This window comes from Procambarus clarkii, chromosome 35, assembly GCF_040958095.1.
Source record: "Procambarus clarkii isolate CNS0578487 chromosome 35, FALCON_Pclarkii_2.0, whole genome shotgun sequence".
Classification (NCBI taxonomy): domain Eukaryota; kingdom Metazoa; phylum Arthropoda; class Malacostraca; order Decapoda; family Cambaridae; genus Procambarus; species Procambarus clarkii.
Window position 1 is genome coordinate 35646913 of NC_091184.1, and position 27315 is coordinate 35674227.

At 39.3% G+C, this 27315-nt stretch overlaps 2 protein-coding genes across 5 annotated transcripts; one reads left to right on the plus strand and one right to left on the minus strand.

Moving 5' to 3' along the window:
• Positions 1-745: 745 nt before the first annotated feature.
• On the minus strand, positions 746-12113 carry LOC123768431 (TAR DNA-binding protein 43). Of its 4 annotated transcripts, none has more exons than XM_045758967.2 (5): positions 11746-12113; positions 8063-8119; positions 5564-5733; positions 4635-4775; positions 746-4439 (listed from the first exon to the last, which is right to left on the minus strand). In XM_045758967.2, the coding sequence occupies exons 1-5, from the start codon at positions 11987-11989 to the stop codon at positions 3663-3665; spliced, it is 1389 nt and encodes a 462-aa protein (XP_045614923.1). In that variant the 5' UTR covers positions 11990-12113; the 3' UTR covers positions 746-3662. The 4 variants fall into 4 exon arrangements, with proteins under 4 accessions (XP_045614923.1, XP_045614924.1, XP_045614925.1 ...); XM_045758968.2 differs by having other exon boundaries at positions 746-4436; positions 11746-12106; XM_045758969.2 differs by lacking the exon at positions 8063-8119 and having other exon boundaries at positions 11746-12109.
• Positions 12114-12425: 312 nt separating this feature from the next.
• On the plus strand, positions 12426-26578 carry LOC123768432 (uncharacterized). The gene is made up of 6 exons (XM_045758972.2): positions 12426-12748; positions 16236-16973; positions 17198-17293; positions 19910-20068; positions 20481-20632; positions 22979-26578. The coding sequence occupies exons 2-6, from the start codon at positions 16434-16436 to the stop codon at positions 23073-23075; spliced, it is 1044 nt and encodes a 347-aa protein (XP_045614928.2). The 5' UTR covers positions 12426-12748; positions 16236-16433; the 3' UTR covers positions 23076-26578.
• The last annotated feature ends 737 nt before the right edge of the window (positions 26579-27315 follow it).

Consider the following 27315-nt stretch of genomic DNA (forward strand, 5'->3'; position numbering starts at 1 on the left):
GAGGGCACTAAATATCACCATTATTAACCACAAAAGCACCTCAAACATGATATTCAGATCTAGCATCCACTATCTTAATTATTTATACAACTACCAACTTTGAATGGACGCATTTTATTTTTAATCTTTTTCTGCAACTGCATAATCAATTTCTTTTTGTTTGTATTTTTTTTTTAAATATTTGGGGGAAGGGATGAAAGATTCAGCAACCTCAAATCATGGCAACTTCTAGGCATTAAACAGCAACCTTTATAATTTTTATTGGACAATTTAAGGTTTCATTATCTTCCAAGACCACCGGAGGTAAATTCCAATATGTGTACACACAAACCAATTTTTTTTACATATTCTTTCAAAATGGCATTTCTTCACAAATCCAGCGTGAATGTTTATACATGCTATTCTGAAAAAGACTGGTAAAATTCCATATGTTGCAACAATTGTGGTGCTACAGATTTTAAATATTCTACTGCTGCGGACCAAGATCTTTCACCAGCCAAATGTAATAATTTGCATAAGCATTAATGGCAATAAAACACCACCAGTTGAGAAATTATGTAAATGGGATTAAGGCTCAGTTGTAGTGCTGACGTAAATGGTTATAACACTGTATACCATGTAGGTATACAAGCCAGACCCACAATTTTAATCTGGATCTTTTTACTATACAAAAATACAATGCAGTTACATTACCAAACTCTCAAATAGTAATAAAAAAAAGTAAGGTTTAAGAAAACTAAGGCCATTTGGCTGTGAATCGTTTATTAGACAGAGCACTCTAGAAATACAAACATTCACAATCACTCCCGAAAGGACAACAGTAGAAAGCGCACCAAGTTCTTGCATTACACGTAGCCTGAGAGCACTTGCTTCAAGAGGGTCCATTTAAATTTTTTTCCCAGGGGAAAAAAATGGGCCACCATGATATTCCTCATCATTCTCTTCACATCTCATCCTATTTAGGGCATCACACTCCTACCTTCCAACATTCATTGAAACTTGACAACATTAACTCTCAGAAACTACTCTTGGTCTACATCATAATTCATACGTCATATGCGTATTTCATCACGTGTACAAATTTCCATATTCAGTACCATTCTAACAATAATACATACAGATGTTAGGCCACTCTTTCAAACTTGCATCAATGTCATGTCCACACCAGGTACTGGCACTAACTACTGGGTCCTTCCCATCCTTTATATTGCAAAGTGACACCCCCATAAAGATATTTTGTTACAAGTTGAAGATTACAACACTTCTTTATTGAACTTGACACTAGTTGGCCATTCCTGGGGGAAAACATGGAGATGTACAAATTTTGTTCATACTAATATCACTATTTATATGGTCAACTCCATGCCCTGTCCAAGGAAGGCTTTTGCCACTGAAAAAGTAATTATACCAGTCCAGCTTTTGGGTCACACAACTCACTCTGGTCACCTGACAGCAGGACACGCACTTTTGTACCTTCCTATATATATATTTTTTTAATTAAAAACTCACAGCACACACTTTTCATAAAGAGCCCGTATTGAGTACATGTACACCTCGTATATGGGTGAAAAATCTAAGAATAATGTGAATAAAATCTCGGGTGAAATGAATGAAAAGAAATAAACAGTATTCTGTTCGTAGTTTGTGAAACTACTCCTTGTCAACTGTACTGAAATACACTCATGCCAAAAACTCAAAACATATTATTCTTTCACTTATGACTGAGAAAGATCCTGTGGTAAACACAAGGCCTGCTTGTTAATCGTACGTGGCTCTGTCATACCTTCTTTCATAGCGTGCCAGAGGAGAGCAGGAAGGATGAGGAATAGCTTAATGTAATGCCAATGATATTTATAGCTATGCAGAAAATACAAAAACGTTTAAACAAGCAGCCAAACATTTGTAGAATCGAGATTCAAACCTACCAGACAATCTTATGTAACTAAAATAAATGCCACTTGAAACTATGACCACTAGTCAAAGAATTTGGATTTGATGCTCGAGTCTAATGCGATTATGACTGCCTTCCTGCTTCCAACTGACCAGCACTTCTTACCACCATGCTCAACACACAGACTTTGTACTGTGATTCCCAGGTCAGTGACCTCGGCAACACTGAGAGGGGAGGTCAGGTGAGGTCAAGGTAGTAGTTGCCCCTTCCCCAGTATATGTATATAAATCTATATAAGTGAAGCAGACAATTTATTGCCATGAACACATTTTTGCACAGTTTGAAACTGACAAAAAATCTACAATTCTATTTCACAGTTTCAAACAAACAGAAAAACACTGCAGTGTAATTAAACTTTAAAATTTTTAAATTTCATTCAGTAAACTGTGGACCATAAAATTATTATACTAACATCAAATTTATATGTGCAGTGCTCAATGACAGAATGCTAAGCAAGATGTGTTGAGCAGGGAATAAGGGGCAGAGTCTACACAAGGCCAATGAGACTCATGCACTTTTTGGTTCTTAATAGAGATGCACACGAAGTATTAAAATAAAGAGGCCAATGCTCATATAGACTTTCAAAATATATTAATATGTTGCATTGTCACACACTCATAGCTTGGCCTTCCTAGTCTACACACTCAGGGCTTCCTCGGTCACACCTCACACTGGCAAATATTGAGTCTGATTAGAGTGAGAAACATTATAACTAGTGAAATTATTGGCAATTCCAAGCATGTAGAACCATTTCACACAGAACTTCCCCTGAATATACATGGGGAAAACCATGGGTAAATTCCATTGCAAGGAATTGTTAACAGTCTCACAATCTTGCTGTAAACAAACGCACACTATATACAAGACTCCTGGTTCCACACTGTTCACAAAAGGCGAACAGCTAAGCTATGGGGTAAGCAATAAAGTGTGACCTTAGATTACAATGGTGTCTTGAAGCAGGTTGGAAATCAATTGTCAACTGTAACATTAATATAATAACAGCGTTTCATGAGAACGGTATGGAGCCAGGCTCATGGTACTGATTGCCTCAGATCCTCTCCACCCATCAAAGAAGTGTAACTAATCCAGTGAATTTACATTACTGAAAACCATTACACTTCCCTGAAGGGTCTAGAGGGCCTCTCTCTCACGCTACTGAGACTTACACACCCATTGAACCGACTGTTTTGCACGGCCCTGGCATTGGCAAGCTCTGCCATCCACACGTCCATACCACTCTCAGTACAATGTAGCTGTCACACGGTTGGTCACTTTCCTTCTGGCAAGATTGCCACCACCCATGCCCCGGGAGGCTACACGCAGCAAGAGAGGAGTGCCCTTACAATCATACCATGTGATCAAACACTGCTACAACATTCAGGGCCAAGTACTTGGGCCCCAGCACCCACCCATACGTGATCACCACACCAAACGATACACACTAAGCGTGAATATTTATTCATTAAAGTTAAAGTGAATACTTGGCTAAAATTATAGCATGCTTCAGACAAGGGAAGAGGGAGTGTTGACTTGACCCACACACACTTTTAACACCCCTGAGCCACCCCCTCTGCCTTTGCAGGCAGGTAATAAGAAATTTACTTTACAGCAGACACTCAGTTGATGTAAACACACGTTTACCTGATCATTCTACTTATCACGGCCTGATGTCTCATCCACTCTTCACCCACCCAGGTCTGCCATAACATTCTTACATATCATATCTATTGTACTTCTCCCTGCTCTGAGAAGGGCCCCACGACCCACCCTGACTACCATCTCCTCCCCAGCCTCCGCCACCTGAGCTACCCGTTCCCCAACTTCCATGGCCACCCCCTTGGTTAACTGGGGGAGGATTGCTAGTAGGTCCCCCCTGAGCGGGCTGCCCTCCCTGGTTGTAGCCGCCCGGTGCCTGGGATCCATCTTGGTTCTGTTGCTGCAAGTTACCTAGGAGACCCCAGCTGGCCTGACTAAGAGCAGCAAGCATGGGCATGGTTAATGCCCCCATGTTAAGTGGATTGACATTTTGTCCACCACCTTGCCCTCCCTGCCCAGAACCCCCAAGTCCCAAAGAGGTACCCAGAGCTGCCAGATTTGGCATTTCACGGTTACCACCCTGATTCCAATTCCCACCATTATTCATTCCCTGTCCATAACCGCCCTGACCATAGCCACCCTGCCCATATCCTCGCCCATCGCCCATGCGTCCACCACGCCCAAAAGGTCCACGGTTAGGGTCACTCTTGGGTGCAGCATTTGACACATGGACTGATGTGCCCTTCACTATATGATCCTCACCGCAGAGAGACTGAGCTACTTCAGGATCTAAGAAAGTAACAAAGGCAAAAGCCCTGAATGGCTTAGGAATGAAAACATCGGTGACCTCACCAAACTTGCTGAAGTATTCTCGGAGATCATCAGCGCTAATGTCTTCAGTGCAACGACCAATGAACACTTTGCTGTTAACCTGCTGAATTTGTCCTTCCTGCTGGAATATACAAAAATAACTTGGATCAGATAGTGTTATTACTAATTACAATATTAATTCGGCCAGGAAAATAACAGCGCCTTTAAAGTGCTGTAAAAATATTTGTAAATTTTACATTTCAAATCTGTAGATTTAATTTTTTTTACCAAATATTAAATTGAAGAATGTAGAAAACTAAAATTAACCAAGGACTACCTTTGAATTTGGAATCTTGACATCACAAAGACGGCCATCAATCATGTGGCGTTGTGATAAAACTCTTACTTGAGTCTCATAATTGCCAAATCTGATAAACCCAAATCCTTTGCTTTGACTGGTCTTTGGGTCCTTCTTAACCTGAAAATACACAATTTTTGAATATTACTTGACAAGCTACAAATGAAGATGTACAGCACAATATGAACAATTGTTTTGATGAGCATCAATGGAGTGAAGTGTGATATAAAAGCTGACCTAAATAGGTAGCGGAGTACATGTAAAGTTAATACTGTAATAAGTACTCTAATAGTAACCCTTGTCCTGTATCTGTCAAATTAATTCTTGCTCAAAGGTCAATTTCTGATGATGTTCACTTATGGTCATGAGGGCATTGCATTATACTTTTACATAGTAATTGTAATGTAATATATTCTACAAAAAATTAAATATTCATACTATTTACAAATAATGATAGCTTCATTACACAGCCACTATATTAATGTCACATTACAATGCCTTGTGTGCCAATGTTGGCATACACCAAGAACTTTGTAATACAGGATCACTTAAATATTTAAAATCTAAGGGGCATTAAAGGTCAACAAAGGAATCGGTGAAATTGAGGAGAGGGGTTTGGAAAAGGTGGAGGACACTTGTATAGTATATAGCAAGTAACGAGGCTGGGCAGAAGCTGTTAAAATATATTTGTACACGACACCTCAAAAGAAGCGCTATACATTTTGACTATGAATAGCTGTTGGGAACATTGGCATTGCAAATTTACCCCTAATGCTGTATTTCATTACAGAGAATACACGGAATGGACATACGTATTTTCTTATTATATTCACACTCGCTGGCTCTGAACTCCATTTGAAGGTTTTTAGACCCGACCAGCAAACCACAAAAGTCTTAAAAGTACCTACCTGTGCCATAAGAACCTCGCCGAATGGTTCAAAGTACTCGCGCAGTTCCTTTTCAGTAGTCTTCCAAGGTAGTCCTAAAACAATCAAGTCTGAGCATCGTTGTTTGCTCTCCATTCTTTTCGTTTTTGACATGGAACTTTCCAGATGGTCATCGGACTTGCGTTTATTTTCTGTCAAATAGTAAAATAAATACACAAATGGAACCCTAAGTTTAATATATACAAAAGCTTCGAATGCCAAGTTAAAGCATGATTTTTACATTAAACAGAGTCAATATCTGAATGCACTTTATTTTGAGGCAAGTCTTGCCTCCTAGTAACTTGCCAAACCTTACCCACCCACAGGTTTTTAAGGAAAATGTTGGATGTTCAATTATAAAATTGTAAATTTCATAGCGTCAATAAACAGGGCAACAGTTACTTAATGCCATGGACTTTTGCACAAAATGTTGGATAAAATAATAAACTAAAAATATATATAGCCCCACCCTAAAAAAATAAAAATGGGTTTAGATGGGAAGTAAAAACTCCATTAAGCAGTTTATGAACAAAATTGGAATGGGCTTTTCAGAGTACCAGCATGTGTCCTGATAAATATCTACAGATGTGCTAATTATAATTATTTAATTAAACCAGCACTGCAAGATTATTGCTACATTCTCTTATCAAAACCATGATCAAACAACCTTTTAAAAACTGAAGTTATGCAGGATAAATTAACATTAAATATAATTAACAAGTTGCTTAATTGAAGAGGTACTGACAGCATGAAGCATTTCAAGATGAAATGGAAAAATATATTTAGAAAATTGAAAAAATGGAGCAACTATAATGATTAAAAATATAACTTGTCAAGAAATTTTTTACATTATATAAACTTCACAACCAAGCCTATGATGAGAGTAAATGTGCAATGTTAACAAGCTTTTTCCATATTAAGATTTGTTCTCTAAAGTAGAACTTAAATTTACAGCAAATACAGTACTAGGTTTGGAAATCGAGTTTACTCAAACAACATTTAACAAAAACCTAACATTGTTCTTTCAGAGAGCAGCAAACCAATAATTATAATAAACTTGCATGTACTTGTGAAGCATTATAGTTAGTTTATATGGTGCTGGATTTAAGGAATTATAAGATATACACAAGTCTACAAAGTTAAAAAAAATTTAACACGGTATTTACATTCAGCCACATTCTGCAATCAATTAATAGTGTCTACTCTCTCAGGCTGGTGCCAATATTTAATGAACCCCAAAATGTTATCAGGCACTACTTATCTAGCAAGTATCTAGCATACTCATTTACTAATTGTTTTAGGAATGTTACTAAGTTTGCTTTTTAACAAGTCTTGACTCATTACCTACATGTACCTATTGCATTACATTAAAGTTAAGGACACAACATGAGCAATTTATAAACTGAGGTGCTTCATGCTCCAGCATTTACATTTGAAGCCAGACAAAAAAAAATTACACTTCCGTATCAAAACAACACATTGATAATTTCATTACATCTGAATTCCATTACTTCAATTGGCCGAAGCCAAGGTTAAGGTTCTTGTGTCCACGAATAATGTCTGAAAATCTAAAATGCCAAAATGTTATTTGCTCACCACACAAATATTTAATACTCTACCAGGGAGCAATTAAGCAAACTATGTATGAAGAACATTCCAAACTCCCACAACCCAAAAAACAAATTTGAGAGGCACAATGTTCATTGGTGAAATATATATAACTTCACCGATTGGTCATCCAATTCCACACAAATTTAAGTCACAAGCGTGCACACACAATCCGAATGCCCCTCTAATGTGATGCCAGGATAATTTGGTACATAGTCATTACACTAACAAATTTGCACAAACTGATCTAACATCCAACATAACCCAACCTTAAAACTGCAAATTACAGCGGCACCTGCCTAAACACTAATGCCCAAAATAAATTTCAAGCAACTGGTGTTGGAATGCATGATCTCGGAATCCACAGATTGTGCGCAATCTTAAGATCGCGCAAGGGTTTCTGCGCGATCTTGAGAGGTTCAGTAGATTACTGTACTTCAGTTATCTACAAAATCATGTACCAGGAATCATTAAGAATGCAAAGAAATCAAAGATCTCCATTTTGCCATGGCAATTAAAGAAATATGGCATTGCAATTTTTTTTTTAACTACCTACTAAATGAAAACCCAAACATTTGAAATGGTGCCGAATACAACCCCTTAAAATCTCATCGTGTGTTTTGGCGTCACTTAAAATCATGCTGCCAGAATTAAAATAATTGGAGAGATATTCTTGTGAAACTCTGAAAAGCACTAGCAAATTTTTAAACAAGTTTTAAAATGCATTTTACTGAATATTGACTCAAAATACAACATTTTTGTTACATCAAATTTATATTCACAATTTGGCTCAAGGGTTTGAAAATTTAACTACACAACATTTAGCTCATTTCTTGAGTGTTAAAAATACAAAAATATAACTGAAGCACTAACCATATGATTGCCCAGACAGCGACAGACCTTGGTCGGACCCGGCCCCAGAAATATAAACTGGTAAAGAAAACCTTGCAATTAAAAGGCTTTTAACATCTATAATAAACTTAATAATATGTAAAGGTGTATTAAAAATTTGTTTACTTTTCACAACAAATAGAAAAACTGAAAATGCAAAGATTGTGCAGAAACCCTTCACGGTCAAGATTCCAATGCAAACCACAATCTTAAGGCCAAGATCACACAACATTTACTTAAGTATCACTACCTTTGGAAATTTAACTCAGTGTAAAGAATCATTTACACAAACATTTGGGCCCATACTAAATATTGATATTACACCACAATAGTAATTTGTTCAAATTCCAACTACTGAACAGAATTTTCAGAAACTGAACATAATTGCACTAAAAGACCACAGACACAACCTACTGCCAGAACAAATACTTCATACATTTCATTTCCTGAATATTACATGGGATATGCATACATTTAGACTGTAGCCAATGAACAGAATCTATGACCACCACCTAACCAGATCCAGAAATTTTGTTAATACTGTACAAAACAAATTTTATCACCTAAATACTACACATTTCAAGATGTAAAAGACTGTAGGAAGAATGGGCAATTTAGAATTAAAAACGTGGTGCTTAATTAACAGTGACTACGAGGAAAGTGAAAACTAATACTATGCTTTGCACACTCACCTATGTATTTTTATTTATCCTGTCTGACACCCTAGTGCTTTGCTATAACTGCTCTTAAGCTGGAGGTGGCATACACACATTTTCAATTGCATTCCTTTTTTGCTACCCATATAGGCTACCATAATTCCTCAACCCTTGCTTGCATTATGCCAAAAAGTATTACTCAATAAAGATGTGTTCAATAACATGCATTCAAACAAATTAGCAAGGGCCCAGCATGCAAGACCAATTGCACTTAGGCACACTAACACTCGTGCAATCAAGCACTCCAAAACATTCATTCACAGACCTACTATTTATGTTCCACTGGTTCAAGAATTGATTGTGATAAAAATGGAATAACCTTGATCTTAAACACTAAATTTCTAAAAATAAAGAGCATGTAACAATATACAATTGGGCAATTATCCTTCATGCTGAGAACTGCTACAAGCTATTTTCTACTAAATTATGATTAAGTTTGTGGTAAGTACAGTACATACTTATCCTCTTACAGTTTACATAGTGTCTAGAATTGTATCTATTCATCACTGAACGAATAACATTCAGCAATTTAAGGTTAAATATTCTTACAAGTTTAATTTTATATCTGAAATAAACAATTAGAAAATGGCAGCTTGCTTAAAAAAACAAATTAAAACATTTAATGTTTAAACTATCTGAATAGAATAGCATCCATCCAGCAATTATCTGGTGCATGTAAAATTAACCCAGACCCCTCTACAGTAGATGCCATATATGGAGAATTGTATTCAGGAAACGTAAATAAAAACTGGTTAATATTTCAGAAGTGTAATGATATTCCCACATGCAGACAGGAAGTCACAACATGATAAAAAATTGTACACCCAACCCACTTTATATCCTATCATGTTAATTTTTTACCACGTTGCCCAGATGCAAAGCTTCATTATATCTTTTTGTTATCCTCTTTCCCCCTAAACTAGACAATTAGAATTTCTGTACATTTCTCAAAGCACTAGCAACGAGATGGGTACCAGTGATGCAATTTTATATTTTTTATCAAATAAAAAGTAAAGATGGTCTTGCCTCTGTTAGGCACCATTTTGATTATGCAGTTCAGTTTTGTTACCTGTACTAAACAATGGACATTCACTTTAAACACACACACACACACGCTTAACTAACTGCCTGCCTGCCTGCCTCCCCCTTCCCTTCTCCCCTCCTCATGCAGCCCTTGGCAGGTTTAGCCACAAGACACTCAAAGGTTTTCCCCGAGTTGGGGTGGTCTCTTCTCGGTGGCTTAGACGTCCTTCCCTCTCCCTCCAACCTTCCTTACAATTCTGCCTGGACAGTTAACCAATCCATCAGTCCTTGTACTATAAACAGTGCTTGAATTACCTCTGGGGCTAAACAAGGAGGCTTAGTTCAATGCTTAGTAGGTACCAACAGCTGAACAAGATGAGCTGGTTCGAACCAGTTTTAATTTCCAGCCTACGGGAGTAAAAACCATCCTCTGGGCAGGCCCAGACGTAGAGCTTTGGCATGCCATTGGTTGAGGGGTAGGGTACTAGACGATTGGTCGTGAGCCTCGAGGGGGCGGGGGTGTCAGAGTTTCTGATAGGGTTGTGTTTTGCTTGCACTAAAATTATTAGTTTAGGATGTATTTTCATGTCATGTGATTAATAGTTTTCAATTAACTAATTTCTTCATACTAAGTTGGAGTCCCTGAGAGCATTATATGCTGTTGGAAACTTTCCCTGTGATCCTGCATTCATTATATATGTCCCTTTGTCTTTAGTAAGTGAATTAAGTTTTCTGATTACTCCTAGTCCATAAATTCCAAGTTCCCAGACCTTTTCTTCCCATAGGGGTTAAGTGATTCAGTCATACACGTAAAGTAGCAGGGAATGGTGGCAGATTAAGGCAAAGGAGCAGACTGTCCCTATTGATGATAATACATTTAGCACACTTCTGGGTCAAAGTGGACATTGCAAGCTGGTGTTACAAAGTGGTGTCACAACAATCTGGTGTTACACACTCAAGGATGACAAGTTAATCTTCATAATTAGAAACTTTTCATAAGGATGAAAATGAGCTAAATTTACATTAATAGAAAAGGGTGCCTTCTAGTATACTAAATTAAATATAACTAGTATATAAATGGAGAATAGTATGTTTATTACTGAATAGAATACAAAACAATGGACAATGTTTTAAATTTAGGAAAGACCTGCATACATTCTGGTTTGGACAAAGGGTTGTACAATTCTGGAACAAATTACCATGTAACGATAACCAGCATACGATAGCATCGCTGGCATGCTTCAGGTGAAGGTTAGAGATACAAGTAGATAAAATATGAATTTTATCATTTTGGCTAACAGGCCTGTTTTCCCTATTCTTTTTTATTATAAAAGCAGTATTTCTTACTAAATTAAGATGGAAGGGGAAAATCTCTACAAAACTTAAAAAAAGTCTTATAAACATACGACACAAATTGACGGAAGGAATTAGGATTTCTATATTTGTTTAATCTCATTTACCCCCCCCCCCCCCCCACCATGACTGCCAGTGAAGAATTTCTCAAAATTATGATGTTAAAAGTTATCAGTCTACGTTTATAATAGGAAGAGCCAGAGGACGATTCTTCAAGAACAGAAATGGAGGAAAATAATGGTATGGGTTGCTTGGCCGGGGAGGGTTTCCGGTGGGGGAGGAGGGGGGGTCCGGCCGGCCGGCGTCACCCGGGCCTCCTCACGCCAATACAAACTAGTATCAATGCCCTACATTCAGACTAACAAAAAAAAAAAGGCATCATCATTTGCTAGCATGGTAGAGAGGGGGGCGGCAGTCGGCGTGGAGGCCAGAGGACGCGGCGTGCCTGCGCGGCCGGGCGCGGCGTGCACCACAGCCGGCGCACGCCACCATTACTCACAAACTTACAATCATCCATCACACACACACACACACACGCTAAACACAAATATTCATCATGGCTCGAGCGTTCACCTTTGGGGAAGACGCAGACGAACACATAGTTCCAGCCTTCATCAGGGGCATGGAGGCGGCCATCCACCAGTCTCACGCCACGCATACCACGACTCTCGGCATGGCGGTACTTGAGGCCGCAGGCGCCGGGGAACTGCGCCACCAACGTCGACAGCAGCAACGTGCCGTCGTCCTCGGTGGGGATCTCGATGGGCTCATCATTCTCTTCTTCGCACACTTGAATGTAACAACTCATGTTGACCATACAGACAACCTCCACTCAAAACCACTCACGCAGCAGAAACACAACACACGTCTGGGTGCAAGGGGGACGCTCAGTGTCGTCGCCTCCTGTCGCCTCGGTTATTTTCGCTCCGTGACGTCACTGGCATTCGGTTCCGCCGGACTGGGCCTATAGCTCTCGCCTACAATTTATTTAATATTTTATAATAAATGTAACAGATGCCATTTATGTATTGGTTAATTGTATATTTGTGCTAGTTTTTATATATAAATCAATAGGGATTTTACTTCAGGTAGGTATAAAGTTAGCTTCCTAAATATAATTTTTTCTTGAATAAGTAGGTGATTCAGTCGCGTTCAATGATACTAAAGAGAATAACAATTTCTTTTAAATGTTTTTCTGTTATATATAGGAGTATTCAACGCACGAAATAAGCCATATACTCCAAAAACTGGCCTACGTGACCAAGCTAGACGGCTGTATCCCAACCCATTCATTGACGTTGACTTCCTAACGAAACACCAGCTCTAAATAACCTTCCCCTGACACCACACAAGCGCTAGAAAGACAAGATAGACGCACAATTAACAAATAATGACTTATATCACCACAAACGTAGGGCAAAATGCGTGTGAACGCTTGCTTAAACGAGAGATAAAGTGATGAGGAAACAGAGGCGTGAGCCGGTGACTGACTTGAGTACATTACGAATGGGGAGGAAGAAAGGCAGAGAGATCCTCCCATACACTCTCCTCATTTCCCTGCCTCCACACCCTCCAGGTCAGTCCAAACTTGTTACATCTCCCTCACTATTATTCCCCTTTATAATATTATATCAGCTGTACTCGGTGTGTAATATAGAGAGCGTGAGTTACGAGGACAATCTGCAGTTTGTCGCGATTTTGAGGGTTTTCTCCTATCAACTTGAGACACACATTCACCTTATAACCTTTACTGTATGCTTCTATATCAATGTCACTAGCACCTTAGTCATTTAAAGTGTCATGTATGAACCTTATCTCGATATAACTTGATGTGAAATCTATTTTGCAATCGTTGCTCAATATATATATATATATCGTCAGAAAAATCCGTGTCGTAATGATAAAAAATATATGCATACGTATATACATGTACAGCTATATATATATATATATATATATATATATATATATATATATATATATATATATATATATATATATATATATATATACACATTTGATACCTCATACATCGGAGGATTGGTAAGTGGACAATGTATATTGTATGACAGAATCTTGTAGCTGAAGTTTATTCCCTAAGAGAATGTATTCTGTATGTCTGAAAGACATACAATTCAACAATGCCGCGCAGGTCTGCATATTTTAAACTTTTCTGGAAATCAAACTTGTGGGCACATGCATACTTGCATGTAAGATATGTATATAAGTAGGCCTTTACATACTTATATTGTGTTATGGTTATCTTTTGACCAATCTATCCACCAGTAGACATACTTATTATTTGGCTCACATGTTTATAACCTGTATTATCGATACGGGCATACTTATCACGAATGTCTGCTTGCTAGATACAGGCATATTGACCACGGATGTCTGCTTGCTTGATACGGACATATATATTGACCACGAATGGCTGCTTGCTAGATACAGGCATACTGACCACGGATGTCTGCTTGCTAGATACAGGCATACTGACCACGGATGTCTGCTTGCTAGATACTGGCATATTGACCACGAATGTCTGTTTGCTAGATACAGGCATACTGACCATGGATGTCTGCTTGCTAAATTCAGGCATACTAACCAAGTTTGCTTGTTAGGTGCAGGCATTCTTTTCATGGAAGTCTTCCTGGAAGTCTGCATGAAAGACATTCTTGTCCATTTCGTGTTCTGGATGTCTGCTCTAAAGGCATTTTTTGTCTTGGATGTCTGCTCAAAAGGCATTTTTTGGGGATGTCTGCTCAAAAGGCATTTTGTGTTTTGGATGTCTGCTCGAAAGGCATTTTGTATCTTGGATGTCTGCTCGGTAGGCACTCGTTGCCCTTGATGTCTGCTCGGTAGGCACTCGTTGCCCTTGAAGTCTGCTCGGTAGGCATTTCTTGCCCTGGACGTCTGCCCGGTTGGCACTCTCCGCCCGGGACGTCTGCCCGGATGGCACTCCCCGCCCGGGACGTCTGCCCGGATGGCACTCCCCGCCCGGGACGTCTGCCCGGATGGCACTCCCCGCCCGGGACGTCTGCCCGGATGGCACTCCCCGCCCGGGACGTCTGCCCGGATGGCACTCCCCGCCCGGGACGTCTGCCCGGATGGCACTCCCCGCCCGGGACGTCTGCCCGGATGGCACTCCCCGCCCGGGACGTCTGCCCGGATGGCACTCCCCGCCCGGGACGTCTGCCCGGATGGCACTCCCCGCCCGGGACGTCTGCCCGGATGGCACTCCCCGCCCGGGACGTCTGCCCGGATGGCACTCCCCGCCCGGGACGTCTGCCCGGTTGGCACTCCCCGCCCGGGACGTCTGCCCGGTTGGCACTCCCCGCCCGGGACGTCTGCCCGGATGGCACTCCCCGCCCGGGACGTCTGCCCGGATGGCACTCCCCGCCCGGGACGTCTGCCCGGTTGGCACTCCCCGCCCGGGACGTCTGCCCGCATGGCACTCCCCGCCCGGGACGTCTGCCCGGATGGCACTCCCCGCCCGGGACGTCTGCCCGGATGGCACTCCCCGCCCGGGACGTCTGCCCGCATGGCACTCCCCGCCCGGGACGTCTGCCCAGATGGCACTCCCCGCCCGGGACGTCTGCCCGGATGGCACTCCCCGCCCGGGACGTCTGCCCGGATGGCACTCCCCGCCCGGGACGTCTGCCCGGATGGCACTCCCCGCCCGGGACGTCTGCCCGGATGGCACTCCCCGCCCGGGACGTCTGCCCGGATGGCACTCCCCGCCCGGGACGTCTGCCCGGATGGCACTCCCCGCCCGGGACGTCTGCCCGGATGGCACTCCCCGCCCGGGACGTCTGCCCGGATGGCACTCCCCGCCCGGGACGTCTGCCCGGATGGCACTCCCCGCCCGGGACGTCTGCCCGGATGGCACTCCCCGCCCGGGACGTCTGCCCGGATGGCACTCCCCGCCCGGGACGTCTGCCCGGATGGCACTCCCCGCCCGGGACGTCTGCCCGGATGGCACTCCCCGCCCGGGACGTCTGCCCGGATGGCACTCCCCGCCCGGGACGTCTGCCCGGATGGCACTCCCCGCCCGGGACGTCTGCCCGGATGGCACTCCCCGCCCGGGACGTCTGCCCGGATGGCACTCCCCGCTTGGGACGTCTGCCCGGATGGCACTCCCCGCCCGGGACGTCTGCCCGGATGGCACTCCCCGCCCGGGACGTCTGCCCGGATGGCACTCCCCGCCCGGGACGTCTGCCCGGATGGCACTCCCCGCCCGGGACGTCTGCCCGGATGGCACTCCCCGCCCGGGACGTCTGCCCGGATGGCACTCCCCGCCCGGGACGTCTGCCCGGATGGCACTCCCCGCCCGGGACGTCTGCCCGGATGGCACTCCCCGCCCGGGACGTCTGCCCGGATGGCACTCCCCGCCCGGGACGTCTGCCCGGATGGCACTCCCCGCCCGGGACGTCTGCCCGGATGGCACTCCCCGCCCGGGACGTCTGCCCGGATGGCACTCCCCGCCCGGGACGTCTGCCCGGATGGCACTCCCCGCCCGGGATGTTTGCTTGTGCTCATTGACAGGCAATTGACAGACGATAGGACAAAAGATGCTTTTTTACATACAATATACGATAATAAATATTGAATCACTTGCCTGCCTAATGTACCATGACAGTGCTCAAGTTCAAATTACAAGTTTTGGGGAAAACAAATACTTGGGAATAATGAGGGTACAGTAATTTTGACAATAAACACTCCATCCAGTTCATGCTAAGGCTACTAGAGATGATATGGGGTAAATTTAGGTAAATATCCCACCCCCCTAGTGATACAACTACCATCATTACCAACACCAACTCACCACTACCACCACCTTATGAGCTTTATATAGTTTTAATACCTTCATATTCCATCACCAAGAACATTACATGTCTCTTGATAATTATGTGCAATGTACTATTGGTGTTTCACAAGATGCTGTTATTGTATTAAAGTAGATACTCGAGCATCCTCTGTGAAATAAGATTTAATATGTATTTCTGTTATGATATAGTATGATAACGGGATGGTTGAAATAACAGTTCCTTTGTATTTCACAGGTTTGGCATGAATTGCAGTGTTGAATAGCAAGGAACCAGAGCAGTTTCATCATCAGGCAGTGACAAAAACTAAGTTTAGAGAGAAAACAAAAAACATACAGTAGACTACTGTATCGTATAGTAATTTATGTAAATATTGTACTGTACTGTACAGTATATATATTATTGAGACAATCTAAATCCTAGGTTTATTGAAAAATGACTATCACCAGTCTTCCTCTCATTGGCCATCTCTATCTCCCATTCCTTTTGACATCTATAATAATTGGAATGATAATCCTAATTTTGTTTGAGAAAAGGAAAAGTGGGAGAAATGATAATGTTTTAAAGAAGAATATTACTCAGGGGAAGTCTGTAAACAATGGAGTGCTTGGTAATTATAATGGAAAATCCACAGCCGATACAAAAACTATAAAATGTCAAGATTCTGAAAATGGTCCAAATAAAATCGGCTCAAAATCAGCTCGGAACTCTATTACAGAGCTTGGAGGCCAAAGTGAAAGTAGTCAGATTATTAGTAATCAAACAAATGATGATAAATCCTGCTCACAAACAGAAGAAAATTCTCAAGATAGTACATCATGTGGTTCAAGCAGCGATGATGATACAGTGAAACCAAGGAAACATTTGTCTAATGCTCGGAAGAAACACAGCTGTAGTGGTGCGAAGACCTGCTCGGAGAAGAAAAATGTTTCCGAGGTGATCATTGTTACAGATATTGATGAAAATCAAGTCAAGGTATAATTTATATATGAATTTTTTATAGAATTTAATTATACTGTAAATATATTTATATCTGCATCAATTCTGTACTGAATTAATAAGAAAATAAAAATTAACTGACTACTACATTTCATTGAAATTTAATTTTATAATTTAAATATAGTAGTGTATTACATTTTCAGTAATTATATGAATTTAATTACAGTACTGTAATCAAAATGAACTTCATATTATTCCAGGTTGGTTTACAAGATTTTGAAGAAAAATTCAAGACTGGGGGCCTCACCTGTACTATTAGGCCTTCCCTTGAGGCACAACATTCATTATTAAATATGGTAAGAGAGAGTAATGTGTAATTACCTAAGTGTAGTTGCAGAATGAGAGCTATGCTCGTGGTGTCCCATCTTCATCAACTGTTTGTTATATAATGCTTTGAAACTTGATAGAGAGGGAGAAAATTACCTAAGTGTACTTACAGGATGAAAGCTATGCTCGAGGTGTCCAATCTTCTAAGCGCTCTGTCATATACTGTAATGCTTTGAAACTACTGATGGTTTTAGTCTCCATTACGTTCTCATTAAATTTATTCTAACTGTCTACCACTCTGTAAAAGTTAACTTTCTAATATTCTTTCAGCAGCTTTGTTTAGGTAATTATAAAACTATGGCTTCTTGTCCTTGAGGTTCCAGATTTCAGGAATTCATCTTTATAAATTTTGTTGATTCCTTTACTGTTTTGTACCTAGTGATCATATTGCCACATTCTCTTCTACTAGCTTTGGCATATTTAACACCACTAACCTCTCCTCGTAGCTCTTGTCTTTCAGTTTTGGAAGCCATATTGCTGCATATCTTTGCACCTTTTCTAGTTGATGTGCTGCTTGAGATATGGGCACCATACAACAGCTGCATATTCCAACTTTGATCTCACAAAGGTCATGAATAATTTCTTTAATATTTTGCCATCCATGTATTTAAAAGCAATTCTGAAACTGGAAAGGTTAGTATAGGATCCTCACACAATGTTGTTTATATTGTCCTCGGTGACAATTTCCTATCTAGAACCACCCCTAGATCTTTCTCTATATTAGAATTCCTTAAAACTTTTTACATAATTTATAGGTTGTGTGGGGTTTATGTTCTTCCTATTCTACATTCTATAACATGGTATTTATTCACATTAAATTCCATTTGCCAAGTGGTGCTCCATATACTTATTTTGTCCAGGTCTTCTTGAAGGGCATGGCAGTCATCTAAGTTGCTTATCTTCCCTATTATCTTAGCTTATTTATTTATTTATACAAGAGTTCTTACATTCTTGTAAAGCCACTAGCATGCATAGCATTTCAGGCAAGTCCTTAATCTTATGTTCCCCAGAATAAGACCCTGCCAATTCGTTTAACAACCAGGTACCCATTTTACTGTTGAGTTAAACAGAGGCTACAGATTAGGATTTGCACCCAGTAAATGTTAGAACCTTACCTGTCACCCCTCCAAAATGTTAGTTTCCAGAACAACCTCTTATGTGTGGAACTCTGTCAAAAGCCTTTTTTAGGTCCAGATAGATGCAGTCAACCCAACCATCTCTTTCCTGTAAAATCTCTGTGGCTCGATCAGAGAAACTGAGTAAATTCGTTACACAGGATCTTCCAGATTGAAAATCATACTGTCTCTCTGATATTAATCTTTTCCTCCAAGTGTTCTACCCATTTAGTTTTAATTATTTTTTTCCAATATTTTGACTATTACACTTGTCAATGATACAGGTGATAATTGAGGGGGTCTTCCCTGCTGCCACTTTTGTAGATTGGAACTATGTTAGCCTTTTTCCACACATCAGCTACATCTCCTGTAAACAGGGATGCCTGAAAAATCAGTTGAAGTGGAATGCTGAGCTCAGATGCACATTCTCTCAGAACCCATGGTGAAACCAGAACCCATGGTGAAACTCCATCTGCACCAACTGCTTTGTTCTTACTTAGCTCCTTGAGCATTTTTTCACTTCATCTCTAGGCATCTCTATGTGCTCTATGTTGTTCTCTGGAATTCTTATTGTCTGGTTCCCTGGAGATTTCATTTTGTACAAACACACTTTGGAACTTTTCATTTAACTTCATTTAACCACTGCATTGCGCCAAACAACAAATGTCGTTTTGAGAGTTGTGTGTTTTTTTTTTATCTTGGGTTATATTTTAATATTTTGAATGTTTTCATCACTCTTTGTGTTTTGAAATGAAAATAGCTGAGTTTGAAAACATTTTGACATTAACTTTACCTGACCATTTATAAAAACAACAAAATATGTCCTTAACAATTGCACTACGACTTTTTGAAAAAAAAACAGGTGCGCAGTGCAGGAGTTGATCGTTTCATACATTTCCTTTTCATTTTTCGTGAATCTGTTTCCCATTTTCAACCTCTGAATATTATCCTTTATCTGAAATTTGTTGTTTATGAATTTATAGAATAGGCCTGGTTCTGTTTTACATTTATCCACTATGCCTTTTTCAAAATTTATTTCTGCCTATCTCCTCACTGCCATGCAGTTGTTTCTCGCATCTTTGTATCAAGGGTATGTTTGGGGGTTTGGCCTTTTCCTATGTCGATTCAATTTTTGTGTCTTTTGGTCTCTGGCCCCTCGCACAATTTGTTGAACCAATCCTGTTTCCTAGTTCTGCATCTCTGCTTTGGTATAAATTTTGCTGTGCCTTTATCATATATTTCACAAAACTTGACATACATCTCATTTACTTCATTTCCTAATAGCAAGTCTTTCCAGTCAAATTATTATTGCATGATTGTGCACATAGTTTGATGTTGATCATATTGGGTACAATACACATGATTAATCATTTACCTGCACCTAAAGGGTCAAGAAATAGATGTTAAATGTAAAACATGAATGCAGAATAATTGAGTCTAACCCATTTTTCTTGATTTCTTCTACTACAGGAGCCTGCACAACTAGGCCTTTTCATGGTAACGTCACATGAATATTGTGAAGAGCTGCACAACTCCATTTTAAGGATAAGGGAAAAGAGTGATTGTGTGCCAGCTTTTTTGTACAGTATTTCTTGTATTAAAGAGTCAAGTTCTGAGGAAATTTCTGAGGTGAGACTGAGTTGTTGTTCAACAATATTTCCTTATTTTATGGGTTTTGAAAGCCATAGGTAATAGAACCTTTAATTAATGCATACTGGGATGTAAGATATCTTAGCAACCATTAATTACAATTTCAACTCTACCGTTTTCAAGTTAAATATGATACTATATATCCTGCACTTGTATTTCCTATGTAACACGTGTTTGATTGCATTAAGAATAGAGTACATAAATACTTTTTATTAGTGGAGGAAATTAATATTTCAAAGGACATCAAGATTAACTCAAGGAGGAGGAGTAGATGTAGAGAAAGCTTTATGATGGTGGTGGAAGAATATGTTAGCTTGAAGTAACGAAGGTTATACTTTGCAAAGGCTGAATATGATCGAGTCTGTAATCCTTAATAAATATTTTTCAACAGTCTGCTGAAAGGCTTAATGTGGCACTCTCCGACTTGGGGGGCACCGAGTGGCTACCCCTTACTTACATCACCGACACTGAAGAAATGCAAGATCCTTCTGTATTGTCTATTCACCAGTACATCTCTAAAGTTTTAAATAAAGTCAAGAAAATGTAAGTATTACAAAAAGTAGAGTGAAAATTGTATTTGCCATGACAGTACTGCACTTGTGTGTTCTCCTTTGATAATGCATCACTGCCAGGGCATTAGGTTTACTAATGGGTTTACTAATTAGGTTTACTAATTCTTTCACCCTATGCCCCTGTTACCTAGCAGTAAATTAGGTACCTGGGTGTTAGTCAGCTGTCACGGGCTGCTTCCTGGGGGTGGAGGCCTGGTCGAGGACCGGGCCACGGGGACACTAAAGCCCCAAAATCATCTCAAGATAAGAAGATGGTAAACTAATTACACTGACTCGACCCATCCTCTCCCCTCATGTTTTGCCTTTTTAACACAATCGAGCAATCTCTTTTACGCTACACAATAGCAAAAAAAAAGTAGAGCAACATAATATTGATGTTGCATCAGCCACAATAGGTTAGATGGTTTGCTTGAATTCTTACATTTCTGATTAGGCAAAACAATTGCATTTTCTGCAAAGTGGCATGCATTTAAATTCCAGTATGGGTTGCATCCCTCTAGATATTGCAATATATCTGTGCTTCATTTACCTGCCTTGTTCAGATGTAGGCTGTGCTGCATTTGGCAAAATAAACTGTATGGGTTTAGGTTTCTCCATCGTTTCTCCATCTTCTGATGTGTGGTTTAGTCATTATATCTTCAGCCATGTTATTGTGACTTGTGCTAAATTAATGTATAAAATAAATTAGATGCTCTATTTAACTTTTAAAGGCACTTTAAAGCAATGACTTGGTTTACAGGATCAAACCAAGAATCTCTCTTGATAGCACATTCAAATATACTTATCATTTTAGAATTCAATCTAAAAGAAAATGTTTTGTTAAAACCTAACTCCTTCCCGCCCCTCCCCACAAAGAAATATACTGTATATATATTTTTTACAAAAATTTGGTTGGTACCAGATGTCAAGTTGCTACTGTAACATGGGAACTGAGACATCGAGTTGCTAGCAAGTCAACAATGAGGAAATTAACACTATGCCCTACAATTGCTAAAAATGAAGATAGAAATTTTCTACTAGTTGAGTATTGATGACATATAGTACAGCTGCCACTTTACCACAATAAGTCAGATTGTCGGCCAGCAAAGAGAAGAAGGGAATTTAGTGCTACAAGCAGAAAATGAAAGTAGAGCTAAACTCGAGATGAGCAGGGACAGTTCTGATGCAGAGTTCCTGTTCTTCAACAGAAACGTCATCAAATCCCACAAAACCTGTGTAGCATACAGGCAAGATCTGTCAAGTACTGGAACATCTGTAGGTATATCCAAAGGCAAGAATGGAAGTTACTCGTGTTTCCCTTTTTTATATAATCTTTATTGAAGATTAAATGTTAACATTATCTATAAATATGGGAAATTAAACTTGAGGCAGAAAAGGTGGGGCATCAGACTCAAATGGAGAAGATGGGTTAAAGTCTGTTATATAAGATAGGGATAAGATAAGAATCATCTGACCTGAAACCCAACACCAAAGAGTCTTAGGGCATTCTCAGCACTTGACACATCCATCAGAACCACCATCACTGGAGAAGAGGAGGGGCTGGCCTTGTAGTTCTGTCAAGGCCAGTGCTGAGAGACGGGGTACTGAATGAACTCCTAGCACATGGGGTATAGCAAAAGACAGCTGGTTTTGATGCACTATGAAATACACCTATGTTTCTGGACACTACAGTATCAGAGAACTGAAAAGAAAGGAAATTGTACTAGGACCCAAGTCACTACTGTCCACCACCAGCAAGTAATCTGGTGTTAAGATACAGACACAGACTTATTGATGTGCACACACTTGAAGCAATGCTGTATATAGATACTTATGTAAGAATAGCGTAGTGCAATTGTGCAAATAAGTCTACTTAGTTTCGATCCAAGCCTGCCGACTTGTTCCATGTACAGTGGGAAGAAAAGTGTAAGCATTAAAGGGCCCAGGAATCATGTTGTGAATTGCTTCATATTGTACCCTGATTTTGGCAAAGGTTTTGATACTTTGCCTCACAAAAGACTTTACAAAAGGTAGAGGTGCATGATATTGTGGAGTAGGGAAGTATCTAAAGTTGGATAGGGGCATAGATATTTCCAGGGGAAATGAAGGGTTTGCATAAATTGAGTCAAGTCCGAGTGGTTAACTGTTGCAAGTTGAGTGCCTCGTGCCTGTCCTGGTACTTCTGTTGTTTATATATTAAGGTTTTAAACACAGGATTGAAGCCTTACTTCACATTTTAAATTGCAACCAAGTTCTCCATTGGCAAACTTGAATAATGTATATAAATATTTGTGTAATTTTACAGGCATAAGATAATAAATGTGTTGTTTTTCAACAGGTCAAAGAAGTGCTGTGGAACTTCTTGCAGTTCCAAAAAGGCAGTTGACATAGAAGACTTGGCTGCATCTCTCCTGCCAGCCCCAGTAAAGACATAGTCTGGCTTAGGCGAGGGGCAAAGTGAAACAATACTCAGTTTTGGAGAATAATTGGCTTTGTAATGTTTTTGTTTATCTAAAGGAAAACAAAGGTTCTTGCAATTTAAGTACAGTATACTGTATTTTGTCCTTGGGTAAACGTAACTCTTAACCAGTTACAATATTGCATTGTTTTTTGCAATATTGCATCAAACTTTGTACCATGCATAATTTATTTTGGGTCTATGAGCAAGTAAGTTGTGATATAATGGGACATCTTAACTTTGTAAGTTGACTCAAACCAATATCGGTACATTTTGGTTTTGAAGACTATGAAAGTGATCTCAAGAATGGTATTGTGTGGACACAAGTTCATGGTTGTTATATAGAGGTTGTCTTCATATATTTTCATAAATGCTGGATTTTTTTCATATAAAATCATTGAAAATTGTCTTTTAAGTTATCGCTTCAAGGCACAAAAAAAAATTATTTTAAGTTTATAATGAAGTAGTTAACTCTGAGATCATCCAGTTGTACTGTTATAGTTTTTATTTAATTTTTTTATTTGGTTTCAGTTTTTAATTTGTAATAATTATCCCACTTTGAAATTGGAAATTTGTTCACAGCACAAATATTTAAAAAGTAATGTTTTGCTGAAAAAAAAGATTGACTTGTTATTACATAAATCTCAAGGATTTTTACATTTTTGTTATTCTTCTTATACCATATGTAGTTGTCTTCTGATTTTATAGACAATAATATAATAATTGAATAAAAAGATTTCATTAACAGAACATCGACAGATATTTCAGAGTTGGAGAACACACTACATAGTCGTAAAGTATACCAAAGAATTCATTATATAGGGCAAATAGTAAGCAGCTTTGAAGTGTAGTAGAATATAAAAGGAAAGTGCTGACACAAAATACAATACAGTAGTAGTTCAGTGAATGGATTTTCTTTGAGAAAATGGGTTAAAATAGGACTATACTTTCAGACAATAATTAAACTTAAATTTTTTTGAAGTTACTAAACTACTTTTTGTTAGTGCTCCATCTGTCCTATTGCAATTATATAATTTTATTTTATTTTTTGTTTCCTGCACCCTTACTGGGGTTCACTGGAAATCTTTCTTCAGGACTTTAATAACCCTGTATTTTGTGCCTGTGCTTAGTCATATATTGGCTGCTCTATTCATTTCTATGATAAATTGGTAGGTATTTTCACATATTAGAATGATTTTTCTTGTAATTATTATTTACAATTTAGGTGACATTTATTTTGTCCGTTATCTTAAGAGGAGAGAATTCATCTGCTCCCTGCAAGTTAGCACTTGCAAAAATGTAATTAAAAATTAAACAAATGTAAAAGATGAAATGGAACTGGTCTTTTTTCTTTTCATTTTTAACTCGAATAAATGGCATTATTCATTGGCATTAAATATACTGTAATTGAAAAATGTTAAATGTACAGCACTGTATATAGCTCGCTGACAAACTGGTTGGTTAAGGTGAAGCATTCCCTTTGATTATACTCAATTAGCACTTGATGGCTCTGATCCCAGCACTATGCCTATGGCCTAAATTCCACCACGTTGCTATAAAGTTGTCAATTAAGTACAGTAAATGATACTTTTGAACATAAATTTCATAAGAAATATAATTTGTAGAAGAAAAAATTATGCTGAAATAAAGAAATACATTGATATTATAAATTAGTCTTAAAAGGTGAATACAATGTAACAATTGTTAGTCCATGAAGCTCCCAAAACCACACGGTTCCTAACCCCAGTCAGTGTGTTTTTATGATACTTAGTGTTTTGGAATAGTGCACCCAAAGGAGGCTTGTGGGGAATCTCCGTGACGATAACCTTGGCATGGGACACATTATACAAGATTATGTGGATTTTTCCCGGATGAAAATTTGTAGTTTCCAAATTATGTTCAGCCAGGTTGTGAATTATCTTGGTACACCCCAGCTCGGCTCAGTGCCGAGCAGTGCCATATGTAGCTTGTGTGTGGTTTTACCGTGGTAGAAGCAAGGTTTGTACCTGTGCATTGTTTATTTGGGTTATCTCGGGTATTTGGGCATTGGATATTTAATCCTGAATCCATAAATAGGGTTTTAGGGAAAACTCATGCGTATATTAGCAATTCTGTGATGCATTTTGGCCAAAAACAGTACCTGTACTGTATACCACATTGAAAGTAATTTTTATTCTTTGTGGTACTCTGGGTGCTCAAAGGTGTTTAAACTTCACTCAGAGTGATTAGGTAAGTTAAAATATAACTGCAGTAGTTTATAAATACAGTGGAGTTCTGCTATAAACATAAATTAATATACTGGTAATGGCAAGCAGGATGCAATGGAAAAATCTTGTTCCAATAGTACAATCTTCGTATGCAGTTGAAATAAAAAACAGTGGAAAGTTTAAAGTGATTATAAAATGTGAAACTGTGTATAAAAGTGCATTTTACTGTTTGCAATAATACAAAAATAATGTTTGGAATCAATTAGCAAAATTCTGAGCAATGGAAATCAGATTGAAGTGCAAATCAGTTTGTTTGAGTGGGAGTCCTCTGTATTTGCAAGCTTACTAAGTGATTCAGTATATTAGTATTCCTTATTTATTTTGGTGTCATTAGCCTAAAGTTTAACATTAGTTATAAATTCTTTTAAGCCTACTGTAAAGTTCTAATAAGTTTGATATTTTAATTTTGTGAAAGCACTAGTAGTTTTGCCAATTTTTTAAAAACAAATACCAGTGGATATTTTCTCCTCCAATATACTGCACTTTTCTAAGAACATAATTTTTAATTTAACAGTGAGGTTTGAGTTGCTTAAAAACTGAACTGTGCACTCTTAGGATCACTTTACTCCACCACCATTATCCCATCACAGTCTTTCTGTACCAGTGCATCAGAGTCCACCTACATGTGGTTATACAATGACAAATTGTGAGCTTCCATACACAATATCAGAATTCAAATCAGTCATATTCCTAGGTCTTCTACTCCCTCAGTCTAGAACCACTTGTTCCTTCGAGAAGGGGCTGTGGGGTATTTACTTCCCCTTTCTGTCCGCATGTTTGTTTTGCAAAAAAATAAACAAGGATGTGTAGAAAGGTTTAAGATTGTCTCAGGAAATATGCACAAATAAACACATGGAAAAAATGAGGGAGAAAGGAGTAAAGACAATAGTTGTAAGGACAGTTGGGAAAATGGACATAACTAATTGGAAGTGCTAATGCAAAAATAACCAAAGAAAAGGGGCCCAACAGTGGGTGAAACAATACCTTTCTTCTCCCCATGGTAGTGCTTCCATGGATATCACACTAACTAGTTTATTAAGTTCACATTGTCAGCAATAATATCAAATGATTTATGATGATCAGTTAAATTCTACCTCACCTTAATAATGTCTTTATCTTGCAGTCCATACTAGGACTAATGAATGAGTAAATTTGGCAAAACAAAATATTGTACCAGTACAGTACCTGTACTTTAAATAAATGTAAATATACCTACCAACTTTTAATTTCCTTTGATTAATTTGGATTTTATAATCAGACTGCTACATAGCCTTCCTGGCTTGGTGGCTTCTCTGAATTACTTATAATCAGACTACACACTATGATAAATATATTTTACTTAAGCATGTTAAAGAGTGCATTACAATATATAACTTAGCCTATAAATCAAACAAGTGAAAAAATAGCATTACAAGGACCCGGCACTGTACGAGTTCAGGGTTTACTTGTATTGTCATGTTCTCTGGAATTGCTACAGTATTATAATTATCTGTTACGCTGTAAAGTTCTCTGGTGTTGTGTTTACCACGTTTCTGATCCACCACATTTAATTTTCTCCGACTGATGTAGTGCACAGAGAACTTCAGATTTGAATGTTTTTCGAGTCATCACATTCTGCTGCCAGAGGTAAGGCCCAGCCGTGTTCATAGGAAGGGTAGTGCTGGACACCACCTTGCATATGCACAATAGTAATAGAGTACAGTAACTATAACCTGGGCCAGAATTCATCAACCATGTGTGCTTTCAATTTCTTTATTATGAACCCCATGGGCGATGGTGGCTTTTGAAATGTATATCTTTCTTCGATCATGGCAGCATAATCTGTATTTATTAAACAGCTTACAAGCATCTAAAGGCTGTGGGGTTGTTTGCAATCCAAGGTTATTATAAATGACCTCACAGCACTTGATTGATCAATCTGTGCCCCTTCCCACTTCCAATTTGGCTTTT